This window comes from Chenopodium album, chromosome 26 (assembly GCF_948465745.1).
Source record: "Chenopodium album chromosome 26, dcCheAlbu1.1, whole genome shotgun sequence".
NCBI classification, from domain to species: domain Eukaryota; kingdom Viridiplantae; phylum Streptophyta; class Magnoliopsida; order Caryophyllales; family Amaranthaceae; genus Chenopodium; species Chenopodium album.
The window spans coordinates 32,534,720-32,547,727 of record NC_137859.1 but is presented as its reverse complement, the minus strand read 5'-3'; the positions used below and the strand labels follow the sequence as shown (position 1 = coordinate 32,547,727).

The 13,008-nt window shown below is 34.6% G+C and overlaps 1 protein-coding gene across 1 annotated transcript; it reads right to left on the bottom strand.

Annotated features, from left to right (window-relative positions):
* Positions 1-2,185: 2,185 nt before the first annotated feature.
* Positions 2,186-3,879, bottom strand: LOC145617877 (PAN domain-containing protein At5g03700-like). Its single transcript, XM_081672633.1, has one exon. The coding sequence runs from the start codon at positions 3,678-3,680 to the stop codon at positions 2,223-2,225; it is 1,458 nt and encodes a 485-aa protein (XP_081528759.1). The 5' UTR covers positions 3,681-3,879; the 3' UTR covers positions 2,186-2,222.
* Positions 3,880-13,008: the final 9,129 nt, after the last annotated feature.

The window sequence follows — 13,008 nt, the reverse complement described above, 5'->3', positions numbered from 1 at the left end:
TTCTTCTAAAAATAATGGAAACTAATAATTCCACATTCTTTCCATCTCCTAAAAACAATCTCACACCTTTTGATTATTCCAAAACAATCCCACCTTCCACTCTAATCTTTCTTCTAACAATTCATAGGCGGTTGGATTATTTTGGTAACCGGTTTTCTTAGGTTTTTTGCCACATGTAGAATTTTAATAGTTTTATTCTAATTACAAATAATAGAAAAAAAACAAATATAATTTAAAAAAAACCTAGCCCCATCAGGTCTATTTTTAAATAGATTTCTTAACCCTGGTTGTGTAAACGGAATACACATGAGTGAAACATAGGGTGGACTAGTAGGAGCCCCAATTTTCAAATTTAAAAAATATTAAGGTAAAGATGTTTTTTGAAAACAAATTAAAGATTTACTTGGTCTCCTAAAAGTCAAAATAAAATTTCCATTCTAAAAAATAATAATTTTTTATTTTGTTCTCGAGAATACAGACACAACACGTCACATCTACAAATGAAGTAACATAGCTATATGCTTCATACAATTGCTTCATAGGTCTAAACTCATCACTCATCACTCATAAACACTTATAAAACAAATTCATTACACTCCAAACATCCACACACTCACACACTAGCATTCATGAGTTATCCCTTTCACCAAGCAGCCACCAAATATAAGTGGGTTAGCCATTAATACAACCCCAAAACATTAATTTATGAAAGGTTAACTTCAATTCTCTTCTAGAATTTTAGGCCAAATGTTGAAACAAGTTGCGTGGAAATTGAATATCTACTTGAAACCAACGTGAAGAGAGCAGTTGGGCAACGACTATCCATTTTTTAGGTTGACCCATTTATCTTTACTTTACTTTAATATAATCGATCTCAACCCAACTTTGCTAGACTACGAAAATAATATCGTCATTACATGCGTCATAACCCGCATGGGTGATTAACTTTACTTTTTTAAGTGCCTCTACCAATGATTATTACCAAGTATATCAATTGATTGGTGTGATCCTCTTAAAACGACAAGATCCACTACTACATGACTTCCACTTCAGCTCCCTCACGAGTCACGATCCAAAATTCTTGTGCTAAGAGATTTCGATGATCTTCACCTATAACTAGTTGTATCACGTAAGGCCTATTCTTTCAACCTGTTATTCTGCTCTACTCTGCTTTGCTGAATCCTACTTTACTTTGTTTACTTAATATGTGATCAGCTCTACTTTACCGACATTTGTTATACTTTGCTAAAATCTATTTTGTTGTGTTGAAATGTTTTTTGATATACCAGAACATACAAAGCCTAAATAGGAAACTATATAAGCAATAAACTATATGTCATGTAAAAAGTATAACCAATTGTACATAAATAAACAATTAGTCAAGATATTCTCTCTTTCATTGTTTTCCCAAATGTTGCAATATGTACATTTATTCGTTTTCCAATAAACAAGATCTTTTGATCTATTACTTCGTATATTATTTGGATGAAGTGATAAACAAGTTTATGGTATATGTTGTGTTTATCATCATGGATTCATATATATCTCGGAGTTATAAATCATTTCCTTAGAAGTATGTAATATAAGCACGATGGATCAAATAAACATGCATGTAATCTCTAGCAGTCTAGCACATGTAGAAGAAGGGTTTGTTCCAATTTACTAAAAATAACTTAACTGAACTGAATAGAGCTGAACTGAAGTGAATTGAACTGAATAAAGCTGAAATGAAATATTTATGGAAGAAGAAAATTAGAAATTGAACTGAACTGAACTAAAAAAATCAACTAATTAATTTATTTCAACCCCATCAGTATTAGTAGTCAGGCCTATATTGAATATTTATTTACACATGGTATTTGTATTATTATATGGAATTAAAGATACGGCTGAAATGTTTGAAAGATTGGAAATAAAGTCAAACATAATACACAAAGAGACTGAAAAATCAAATCAGTATATAATTGTCTCAACATGCTACAAAGTCAAATGTAATGCATATTTTCCGAGGTCCCTAAACGGTGCAAATGCTCAATGATTCATTTGTAAATAGAATAATTGCAATTTGTACTCCAATCTAAAAGTCTTCTCCTAAATGAAGGGAAACAATTCCTATAAAATGTAACCTTTTAAGCCAAATTGACAAATAAAATTGCAAAATATTTATCCTACAAATAGAAATAACTAAAGAAAAACAATAATTCTAAAGTCAATTAATTGTATTATCTATTACTTAATTCAACCGATCCGAAACTAGAGGACCCTAAATCTTTATATGATCCGGAAGCATTAATAACATTTTCATCCTCCAAGATTCGATTTTTTACTCTTTTTTTCCTCTTTGATATCTTGTAACCCCCAAACCCAACAACTAATCCAAGCACAATTATAGCTCCACATAAAAGTCCAATACCAATTCCCAATCTTTGGTCCTTTTTCTTCCTAGCACCTTCCAACACCTTAAAATACCCTATCTTATTGTCATGCCCTACCTCTAAAATAGTTTGTATAGGGTAGTCCATATTGTAACAAAAACCAGAAGCATTGTTGTACAACACTCCCCAACAAGTGCAATTCACCATGCATGACTTCTCACACTCCTCATACGACGTCGTTTTGGTATACTCCATGAGCTCTTTGTATGGGGGCTCGACACCTGTCCTCCTTAGCTCGCGAAACTTTATCACTTTACTTTCACATAAGTCCCCAACCTCTTGCTTTGGGTAACACTCCCCAGTCTGGGCCTGGGTTTGGTTGTCTAAGCACGAACAACCAACCCCAGGCTTACAAAGCCCGTACAATCCACACGGACTTGGTAAATCACATGTCTCGGGTATGGCTTGATAGTCTAAAACCCAACTCGACCCAGACCAATAGTAACCTTTTAAATTCCCATCATTTTCTATCCTAACTCGCCTAGGTCCAGAGACAGACCTTTCATAACTATTAAAGGTTTCTACATCAACAGGGGTGGACCCATTTTGGTAAATTCCCATAAAACCATCTGAACTTATCCGAACCAAAATGGGCCCCGACCCTTCAACAATACTAGCCCTAGCTTGCAAAGCACGCCGCCGGTAGTACATTTGATTCGGGTCCGAACCCGTAGGTTTGAACTTGGCATACAAACCAACAAAGTTCGAACCTAGACGCATAGTATAGAGCCCATTTGAGGAAACTAATGACATGGCAGAAGTGAAATTCTGATTTTCCACAAGGGTATCAAAGGGAAAGTCAAAACTTTGCCATAAAACAAAAGAAGACTTGCCCTTTAAAATTCTCAAGTTAGGTGCACTACTTAGAACAACACTATCACCATCAGTGCTCGTGGACCAAAATACCCCTGAATCATGATCACTAATTACAAGGCTACCATTGAAAATAAGCCGAGTCGGTTTCCCCCATCGAGCTAACCCGGCCGAGTTCGCCTGCCAGAAGGACACACCAGACGGGACATGGACTATGGCAAGAGCTAGTTGATCTTGGTTAACTCGGAGAAAACTGAGTGAGAAATTACCACTTGAATCACTCAAAAGTGGCTGGAAATTTTTTACTGTTGGATTTGGAGTTACTGTGAACCCTTTAAGTAGCTCTTGAGGAGTTGTTGCCTTTGATTCTTCAGCTAAAAGGGTGAATATTACAACAAGAAAAGGGTAAATTATAGGAGTAAATTTCATCATTTTGTTGGTGAATTAGTGCTTAAAATGAAAAGAGAGAAAATGAAGTTGAAGATTGAGAAGAAAAACAAGCCATTTATTTGAGAAAAGATGCATAGATTAAAAGGATTTAAATTGATGAATGTTAGTGTTTGGTTGCTATATATATTTTGTTAGTGTTTTGTAGTGTAGTGTTAGGCAGGTAGGAGGAGTGGAGGACTATAGTAATTGAATGGCCGTATCTTTGATCACTAACATGTACAAAGTATATGTAAGGTTTGAGATCTTTGACTTTAATTTATTCTACTAGTTGTATTTTTGGTGGGTCATATAAAATATCAATACTTTTAGATTGTGTTGTATATAGGAAATTTTGCATTAAACCACCTTTTATAACCCTTTAATTGCAGGAAACCACCTTATAAAAAATTTTTCGCAAAAACACACCTTAATCGTAAAATTTTTTGCAATCACACACCTTTTCCCGGAAAATACCCATTGACCTTGTATTGCGGGGTTGACTCGACCACGTGCCTCGCACGTGACACCCTAAAACCACTAACCCTCCCTTTTCCGGCGGCCAACCAAATTCCCCACCCCACTGCCGGCGAAGGCAACCACCTCCCTACCCTAGCGCCGGCGTTCTTGCTCCCTTCCCTTTTTCCCAACCCACGAATTCTCTCTCCTCCTCTTCCACCTAACCGCCATCACTTCCTTCACTCTCACCACCCGAACCCAAGATCCACCACCACCACTACCCACTTTCCTAAAGCGCCGCCCACAAATTCTCTCTCCTCCTCTTCCTCCTAAAGCGTCGTCGGCGACGAAGGAGGGAGGTGGTCGCCACCCACTGGAAGTGGGTGGCTGGGGAAAAGGGAGGGTTAGCGGTTTTAGGGCGTCTCATGGTCGAGTCAACCCCTGAAAACCAAGTCAATGGGTATTTTCCGGGAAAAGGTGTGTGATTGTAAAAAATTTTATGATTAAGGTGTGTTTTTGCGAAAAAAAATTTATAAGGTGGTTTCTTGCAATTAAAGTGTTATAAAAGGTGGTTTAATGTAAAATTTCCTTGTATATAAGAATTGTTATTTTGATTTTGAGATGAATTGTTGGATTGTAAACATTAATGCTGGTTGATAATGATCTGATAGATGCATTTTCTTATAAAACTTATTGATGTATTTTACCTTTTCATAATGTAATGAAATTAATGTAATTCCAAATTACAACCAAAGCATGGTTATATTACTAGTAGAAGAATCGTATAAAACTTTCCTCAAGCTAAGCAAAACTATATAATGAAATAACAATATGGTAAAAAGACTTGTTACTTAGAAAATCGTAGAAGAAAATTGACACAAGTATATAGCACACTTAGTGCTGTCAAATTTCAAACCGAAACCGTTTAACTGCCCGAAACCGACCGATCCAAATGAGAACCGAACCGATTAAAAACCGATTTTTTTTTAAAACCGAAAACCGACCCGAACCGTATTTTAGTAAACCCGAAACCGAATCGACCCAAATAATGTTAAACCGTATAAGAACCGAACCCGTTAACAAACCGAACCAAATATAAACCGAACTGAAAGAAAACCGAACCGAAAAAGAACCGAACCGTATCTAACCCGAAACCGGTTCCAACCCGAAACCGTTTAAACTGGAAAAAAACTGCTTACACCGAACTGTTAGCAAACTGCTACCCGTTTGCAATGAACCATTTAAAAACCGAACTGATTGTAAACCAAACTGGTTATAAACCGAACCGTTTATGAACCAAACCTCTTCTAAATCGAACCGTTTACAAACTTTTTTATATAATTAAATGGATTTTTTTTTTTTTTGACGGGAATATAATTAAATCGAACCGTTTACAAACTTTTTTTTACGGGAATATAACTAGTAAGATCAGTATGACTAAACTTGAAACAGAACATAATATGTATTTATAAAATCAATGAGGATTTGTTTATAATATGATGCCTAAATATGAAATGATTCGCGACTTTATATAAAACTTGTGAACGCAAAAGGTTAGCAAGTACTATCAAATTTCAAACCAAAACCATTTAACTGCCCGAATCCAAACAACTCGATAAACAATTTATTTTTTGAAACCGAAATCCGACCCGAACCGTAATTTAGTAAACTTGAAATGGAACCGATATGAATGACGTTAAAGTAATTAAACCATCGAAGAACCGAACCAGTTATAAACTGAACCGAAAAAGAACCGAACCAGTTAAAAACTGAACCGAAAAAGAACCGAACCAGTTATAAACTGAACCAAAAAAGAACCGAACTGTTTCTAACCCGAAACTGTTTGAACCGGGATAAAAACGGTTTACACCGCACCGTTAACAAACCGCAACCCGTCTGCACCGAACCGTTTGCTACCCGGACTGTTTACAAACCGAACCGAATTAAAACCGCTTAAGAATAAAACGAAACCGAATCGAACCGATAACTATTTAAACCGAACCAAAACCGACCCGTGAGACAATTAAACCGATTCCAAACCGACCCGATTAAATACCGAACCGATTTCAAACCGAACTGTCAAACCGTTTAGACAGTGCTAAGCACACTAGATTAGGTCCCGTGCCATGCACGGTAATTTTCAATTATTGATTTTAAAAAATGACAAAATCAAGAAATGACAAAAATATTAATTGTTGATCTAATATTCACATTTCATTATTTAAGCATGTAGCTTCTATTACATGATTAAAAAAAATCAAGAAAATAATATATAATCTTTTTTTAATTAATATATATGTAGTACATAATATGTCTTACTGTCACAAATTATGTTAAGAATATATATTTTTTTTTGCTTAACTTAATAGTTGTCAATAAGTTTTATTTTGGAAAGCTAAATCAAATTTCTATTATATTTCATATGTTATTATTACTTATATGTAGAAAGATTTCTTCCTAAAAAAAAAAAAAAAAAAAAAAAAAAAAAGTGTCATTGCTGGTGTGTCTTTTAGTATATATATAGTTATAGTTATTGATGTTAAAACAACACTCTTAAATTGTTGATAAACTATGGAGAATGTATAATTATTTACAATTCAAACCCAAATAAAACAAATGGTAATAAATGGGAATTTATACCTATAATTTGAAAATGATCTTTAAGAATAGATATTTACGACCTCCGTTTCTGACGGAGGGTTACGTTCGTCATTTTAGGCATTACCTATTAATGATTACGGTTCAATAATTTTCTAGATCAAAATAATTATTATTTTACATACTACCTCTTGATCGTATTATATACAACTTTGGAATTTTTTAGATCTCACAAATGATACCCCAAAGTTGCATATATTACGATCCGGATCGGAGGTAGTTTTCCCTCTTTACATACATAATATCCATGCAATTACCATTTATCAATTAAAATAGACTCCCAATATAACTATTCTTATTTACAAAAGTATTTACTTACTCACAACTCAAAAATTCTTACTTTCAAAATTAATTTATTATCTTAATTCTTGACTAATGTGACATCACCGCTTGTCACACCGTGTGTCAAGATGACTCACATCAAAACACTGACCGGATAATACTTGACCAACCGAGTAACCCCAATGACACAACCCCTACCGAGTAACCCCTGACCGACCGAGAAACCCCGTTCCACACAACCCCTAACCGAGTAACTCCTGACCGACCGAATTATCCATAACCAACTGGGCCATACCGTGTGGCTGGTCACATATGAAAATTTGTGATTCTAATCATTGCTTTCCTCTATTTTATTTTCCTTATTAACTGTGTAAAACCACCAAACGGCGGGCAAACGTAACCTTCATTCAAAATTAGTGGTTATTAATAAATTATAGAGTATGAATTAAGGAAAAAAGGAATTTCGATTTCAATTTGGCTATAGTTGGTTTGACCTGCATGGCTATATGTCAAAGCTTTGGCGATGTACTGAGGTCAATGTTAGGAATTGCGAACCACAATTAAAAAATCCAAGCCCGAAAAAATGTCAACATAAAAAAGAAAATGTATTACAAAATTTTTATTGCCACGATCATCATCCAAGCAAATGTAGAACGGATGAGAAACTTGTGTGCCCATATAAATATTTTGAAGATCTAGAAATGCTTAATTTAGTTTAAAAAGAAGACAAAAAAAAAAACTTAAACTAATAATCTCATGTTTAAGGAGAATGGAAATAGCACAAGTGGTTATAGCTTCCCTCCCTATTCCAAGAAGATCTTGGGATCGATTCTCACTTCATCCTTGTGGCTCACTAAAAAAAAAAAAAATGTTTAATTTTGTTCAATCTGCACCAAATAATTTGTTAAGATATGATGAGATTTGATTAGTTGGCATAGATACATTTATGTTAAGTTGTGATTTTAGATATATATTCTTTGCATAATTATCTTATGTACATTATATATATTGGCCAAGAGCATGAATACAATCAAACAATTATTTTCGCATAATTATTTGTCATGGTATCAGAGCTAGATTTTTTAACCTAGATAAAACATCTTAACAATGGTCGGAGATACACCACCACCACCACCACCACCACCAAAACTTGAGCCTAATTCACCGTTCTACCTAGGTTCACAGGATAGACCAGGAGACTTTATCACCTCGACTCGCCTTAAAGGAGATAATTACAATGATTAGGCGGTCGATATTCATATGGCATTGGAAGCACGTCGTAAATTTGAATTCTTAGATGGAACAATTACATACTCCACCGTGTTCTCAATCAGACTGAAATACAATCAATGCTATGCTAGTGTCATGGAGTTCATGAATATCATCGATCCAGAAGTCAAACTCACCCTGACAAAACATCTTGTTGACGACTCTTTTATCTCTATCTTCTTCCCTTTGGACGCCATCATGCCTAAATGCATGATCACTGTGGGGCTTAAAGTTGAGTGTTGAAATACTCTCTACAGTTTTATGGTAGTCGAAGGAGGGTGTCCAAAACAATTGCATCTTTTACTCTCATCTTCTTTTTTAGAAAATCAAAAACTAATAGGAAAATTGGCTTAAAATAATACCAACTATCAACAGTGTGTGCAAAATAATATGAACTCAACTATTTGCTACTAGCAGTACCACCTTTATAATACATGTGGAAAATAGTACATCGGTCACCGAAAATGCATCGCGAGGAATCTATATTTATTATTCTTATCTTTTGTTATTAATTTTCTGTTTTTCTAGTCAAAATACATACTTCTTTGTTAGGTTTTTTTTTTTTTTTGAATTCTCAATGTATTTAATTTCTTTTCAAAATATCTGTAGTAATTTCTAATACCACACAATAGTAAGTAGGGTATTTAAATACATTATAATTCTGATTTAATTAGTTTAAAATACCAAAAATTTCCCAACATTATTGTGGTTGGTGAATGTGGGGAATTTTGGATTTTTGAAACTAATTATTGTAGGGATCTATAGGTACTACGCAGCGGAAATAACATGAATCATATTCATACAGTACCTAATCCAAGGATCTAATGCATAACACATAAAGCACAAATAATCGTACCTTTGAAGCGTGATTCCACGTGCGATCGAGCAAGAACAAAGGGAGATAAAGAACCCCAAGCGTGATTCCTCTACTTGGTTCACGGGCACAAGTTAAACCTCCACTAATGCTAGTTAGTCGTGACTGAACGCTTCAATCAACCTTCAATGGAGAAGAGAGACACGAGCTAACCATGAACCACCACGACGAACACCACGAGCCACCATGAGGGGCGCCGCACGTACGGACGTGAAAGGGAGAGGGGAGGGCCGTGAGAGAGGAGAGTGTTTTTAGGGTTTTGGGATTGGTTGCCTTGATGTCAAAATTCACTGTGTGTGAATTATGACTGCTACTTACAAACCCTAGGCATGGATCTTATTTATAGATCTCATCTCTAAATAAGAGCCCATGTCAAAAGCCCAAAACCCTTATCCAAAACACACTACTCTAGCCCAACACTCTACATGGTATGTCATAATCTCATGAGGCCCATTAATGGGCCTCTTACTTGTTTAACCCAATACCCTTGTTGTGTGACCTCATAGGATCCATTCTATAAGGCTTTGGGCTATTTAACTAACCCAAAGATCAATTATCATATCTAGCACCAGATATTGACGACCCTATAGAATGAACTTATTATCTCCATAATAGTGATCCTTGATATATCTAGTAATTGCACTTATCGAAGACATAATTCCTTCAATCTCCCACTTGTCTGAGACAAGTGCGCAATATTCAAATTCCTTAAGTCAATGTGTGTCGATTTGATAATATGATTGCATCTTATGTCGTGGTCATATTAATCTACAAATCTTTTCTTGAAATCTGAGTTAGAATTACAAAACAAATGATTACTATGTAATTCATTTGAGCACGGCCATGCATTTTCTGAATTCTCCCTCTTCAAGGGGCCAAGACACATTCCTAATTAAATAGGTAGACTCAATCCAATCTTATGGCAACCAAAACTCCCACTCAACTCATGAAGTAACCGGGAAACATCCTTTATAATCTCCAGTTACGGCCAGACGTTTGAATGTACCACAGTTAAAACAATCATTGAATGGAATCAGTGTTCCACTCATGTCAAAGGAATCCACTAATATATCCGGAAGCTCTATACTTGAACTTCAAAGTAGGTCTATAGTTCGATCATGCATCATTCATGCATATCCATGTGATTGACCGAGCATCACTACGCTCCTATAGCCCATGAAACTGCGCTATCCAATCAATCTTAACATGCTAGTCCAAATAGAAATCATTTATGTCCACTTTAATGATTCCGAACTAGGAACTTAAATAATATATGAATTTAGTTCACCTGTGGGGTTTCATTCAAAAGGTCATCAACCTAGTGAGCCCATCAATTCATAATTATTTTGGACATTTTATTTAATCTTGAAACCACGATTAAATAAGATTGAAACTTTGTTTCAATTGATAAATATAATTCTGCAAGCTAATGTATTTACTTTTGTAATATGCTTTCTCAAAACATACACAACTAAAATTACATAACTTGCTTCAATCCAAAAACCTTAGTATGACTCTCATACCTTGGTCATGGAAGGGGTTCAGTAAGTAGAGTTCATGAGACATTCTCATAAACATGAACTTTGCAATTTCTAAATCTTATAATCATTTTCATCTCCATACACTAAGAATTTTCCTTCGCCCTTTCGCAAAGAACTTAGGAATTTCTAATTTGTATTCCAACGTTACATTGGATTTCGATTGAAATCTATCATCACTTGTTCTTTAAAACACGTGAATCAAATAGACGAGTATAGTCCATGGCATGCATGATGAATCCTTTGCGAATAGCATAAGGATCATCACTCAAAGTCAAAATTTCATCAACCTTTCTCAAGGTATTGAATCATTAATCAACGTGTCATGTCACATGGGATTGAAACTCTTTTCAATATAATGTTGAACCTTATAAGAATCTTATCAATATAAGCTTCTTAACCAAAAACCAAACATCCTTCGAGACCTATCTATATAGATCTTGAATCCCAAATCTACTCATCTTCTTCTTCAAGATTTTCATACAAAATGCATTACCCACTACTTGACTCTTCAAGCAATGAATAATTGCTCTTTATACTAAACCAAGAAGATTTCATAGCTCCCACTAAACACCTTGTACATACAAGATCTTTTCTTCATTTTACAAGAACATCAAACGATTTGATTGACTCACAAAATTAAGAACATTAACTCCATGATGCTAACTTCAATCCATTATGGATCTTTTAGGCATCCCTAGGATTATTGGATCTCCAAACTTTTGATTGTATCATATACAAATCTTATTTCATGAACAATTTCAAGAAAGTGTTTTGAAATCCATCTACCAAATTTCATAAGGTAGAAATCACTAAAGTATCTTTAATAGATTTTTGCAACATGACTAATGTAAAGGTTTCATCATAGTCATAGTCATACTAAGAATTTGTTGAATCCTTAACAAGTCTTTGCTTTAGTTAGAAAACATTTTTCTTTCTTGTGTGCTCTGCTTATATGGGTTTCACCCAACTTAGGCAAATTATTCAAGTGTCATACGCTTGCTTACAGACTTAGAGTCTATTTAAGAATTCATGGTTTTTAAACCACTTGGAGTCATAACTTGTCAAATCATCCTTATTCCTTGCATAATCATCATGTTCCAAAATGAGTATTTTAGAACTCTTAGTCAATATGAAATCATATTTCTTTGGCTAAGTTTTACATATGCTAGTCATCATTGTGGGTTTTTATGCAACAATTGAAACTCATACAACAACTTTGTTTAGTTTTCAATGAGAAACGACAATAGAGGATGTGCACTTGGAATGTACTACCTTCGACACACGGTTATTAATCCCATTACACTTAATGAGACCACGCGTTGTCATTTGTATCATGAGGTGAATCATGCTCATATTGTTGCTGTTATTCGATAACTTCTCAAATTTCTTCAAGATTTTCGAAATCACTTTTCTTGAACTCTTTCAAGGCTCTCGAACTTTTCAAGATTCTTATACTCCCACTTGCCTTTTGAGGAGGCATATTTAGCATAGGGTGAACCAACCATGGTTTGAACCACGTTTGTTTGTTGCTTTTCTCGAACTCTTTCGAGATTTATACTACTCCCACTTGACCTTTTGGAACAATTTCCATAAGGGCACCTACTTGAGCAACAAACATTTTGTGCTAAGTATGGTTGTGTAGTAGTACCCCGTGCTCTATATAGGAATCGAGTGTGCATTAAACGTTTTAATACAACTTTTATTCCTTACTTTGTAGAAAGACTATATAAGAACTTTTCTTATCCATATCACATATGAAGCCTTTGCTACATTTGATTTGACGTATGTAGTTTGTTTAGTTTTGTAGCCTATTTTAAAAGTATATCCCTTGAACAATGGTTGGAAGATAGGTAATTTACATCCATTATCAAAATATATCTTATATAGATTGATAACTTCCTTCGTAAACACTTCACAAGGTTTTCTTCAGAGTTTGTTGTAAAACGATTTCACAACTCTTGGATGTTTATCAATGTCTTGGCTTAAATTCTCATTATTACGATCATATCTCAATACTTTGAATGTGTTGCCAATACATGTCTCGACTTAAATTTTCACAATTACAATCATATTGTAGTGTAATCATTATCTTGTCAAGTTGATACTGAACTTCATATTGAAAATTTTGAACTTTTCAAAATATTCATTTTTATGCTTCAACTGAGCACAAGTAGTGATCATATCACAAATGAAGTTTCATTGTCTGTCTCTAGCCTTTGAACCTTTGGTTTCTTACATTGATATGTATTCG

Coding starts and splice junctions, on each gene's coding strand:
- LOC145617877 (XM_081672633.1), bottom strand. CDS start 3,680: ATGATGAAATTTACTCCTATAATTTACCCTTTTCTTGTTGTAATATTC.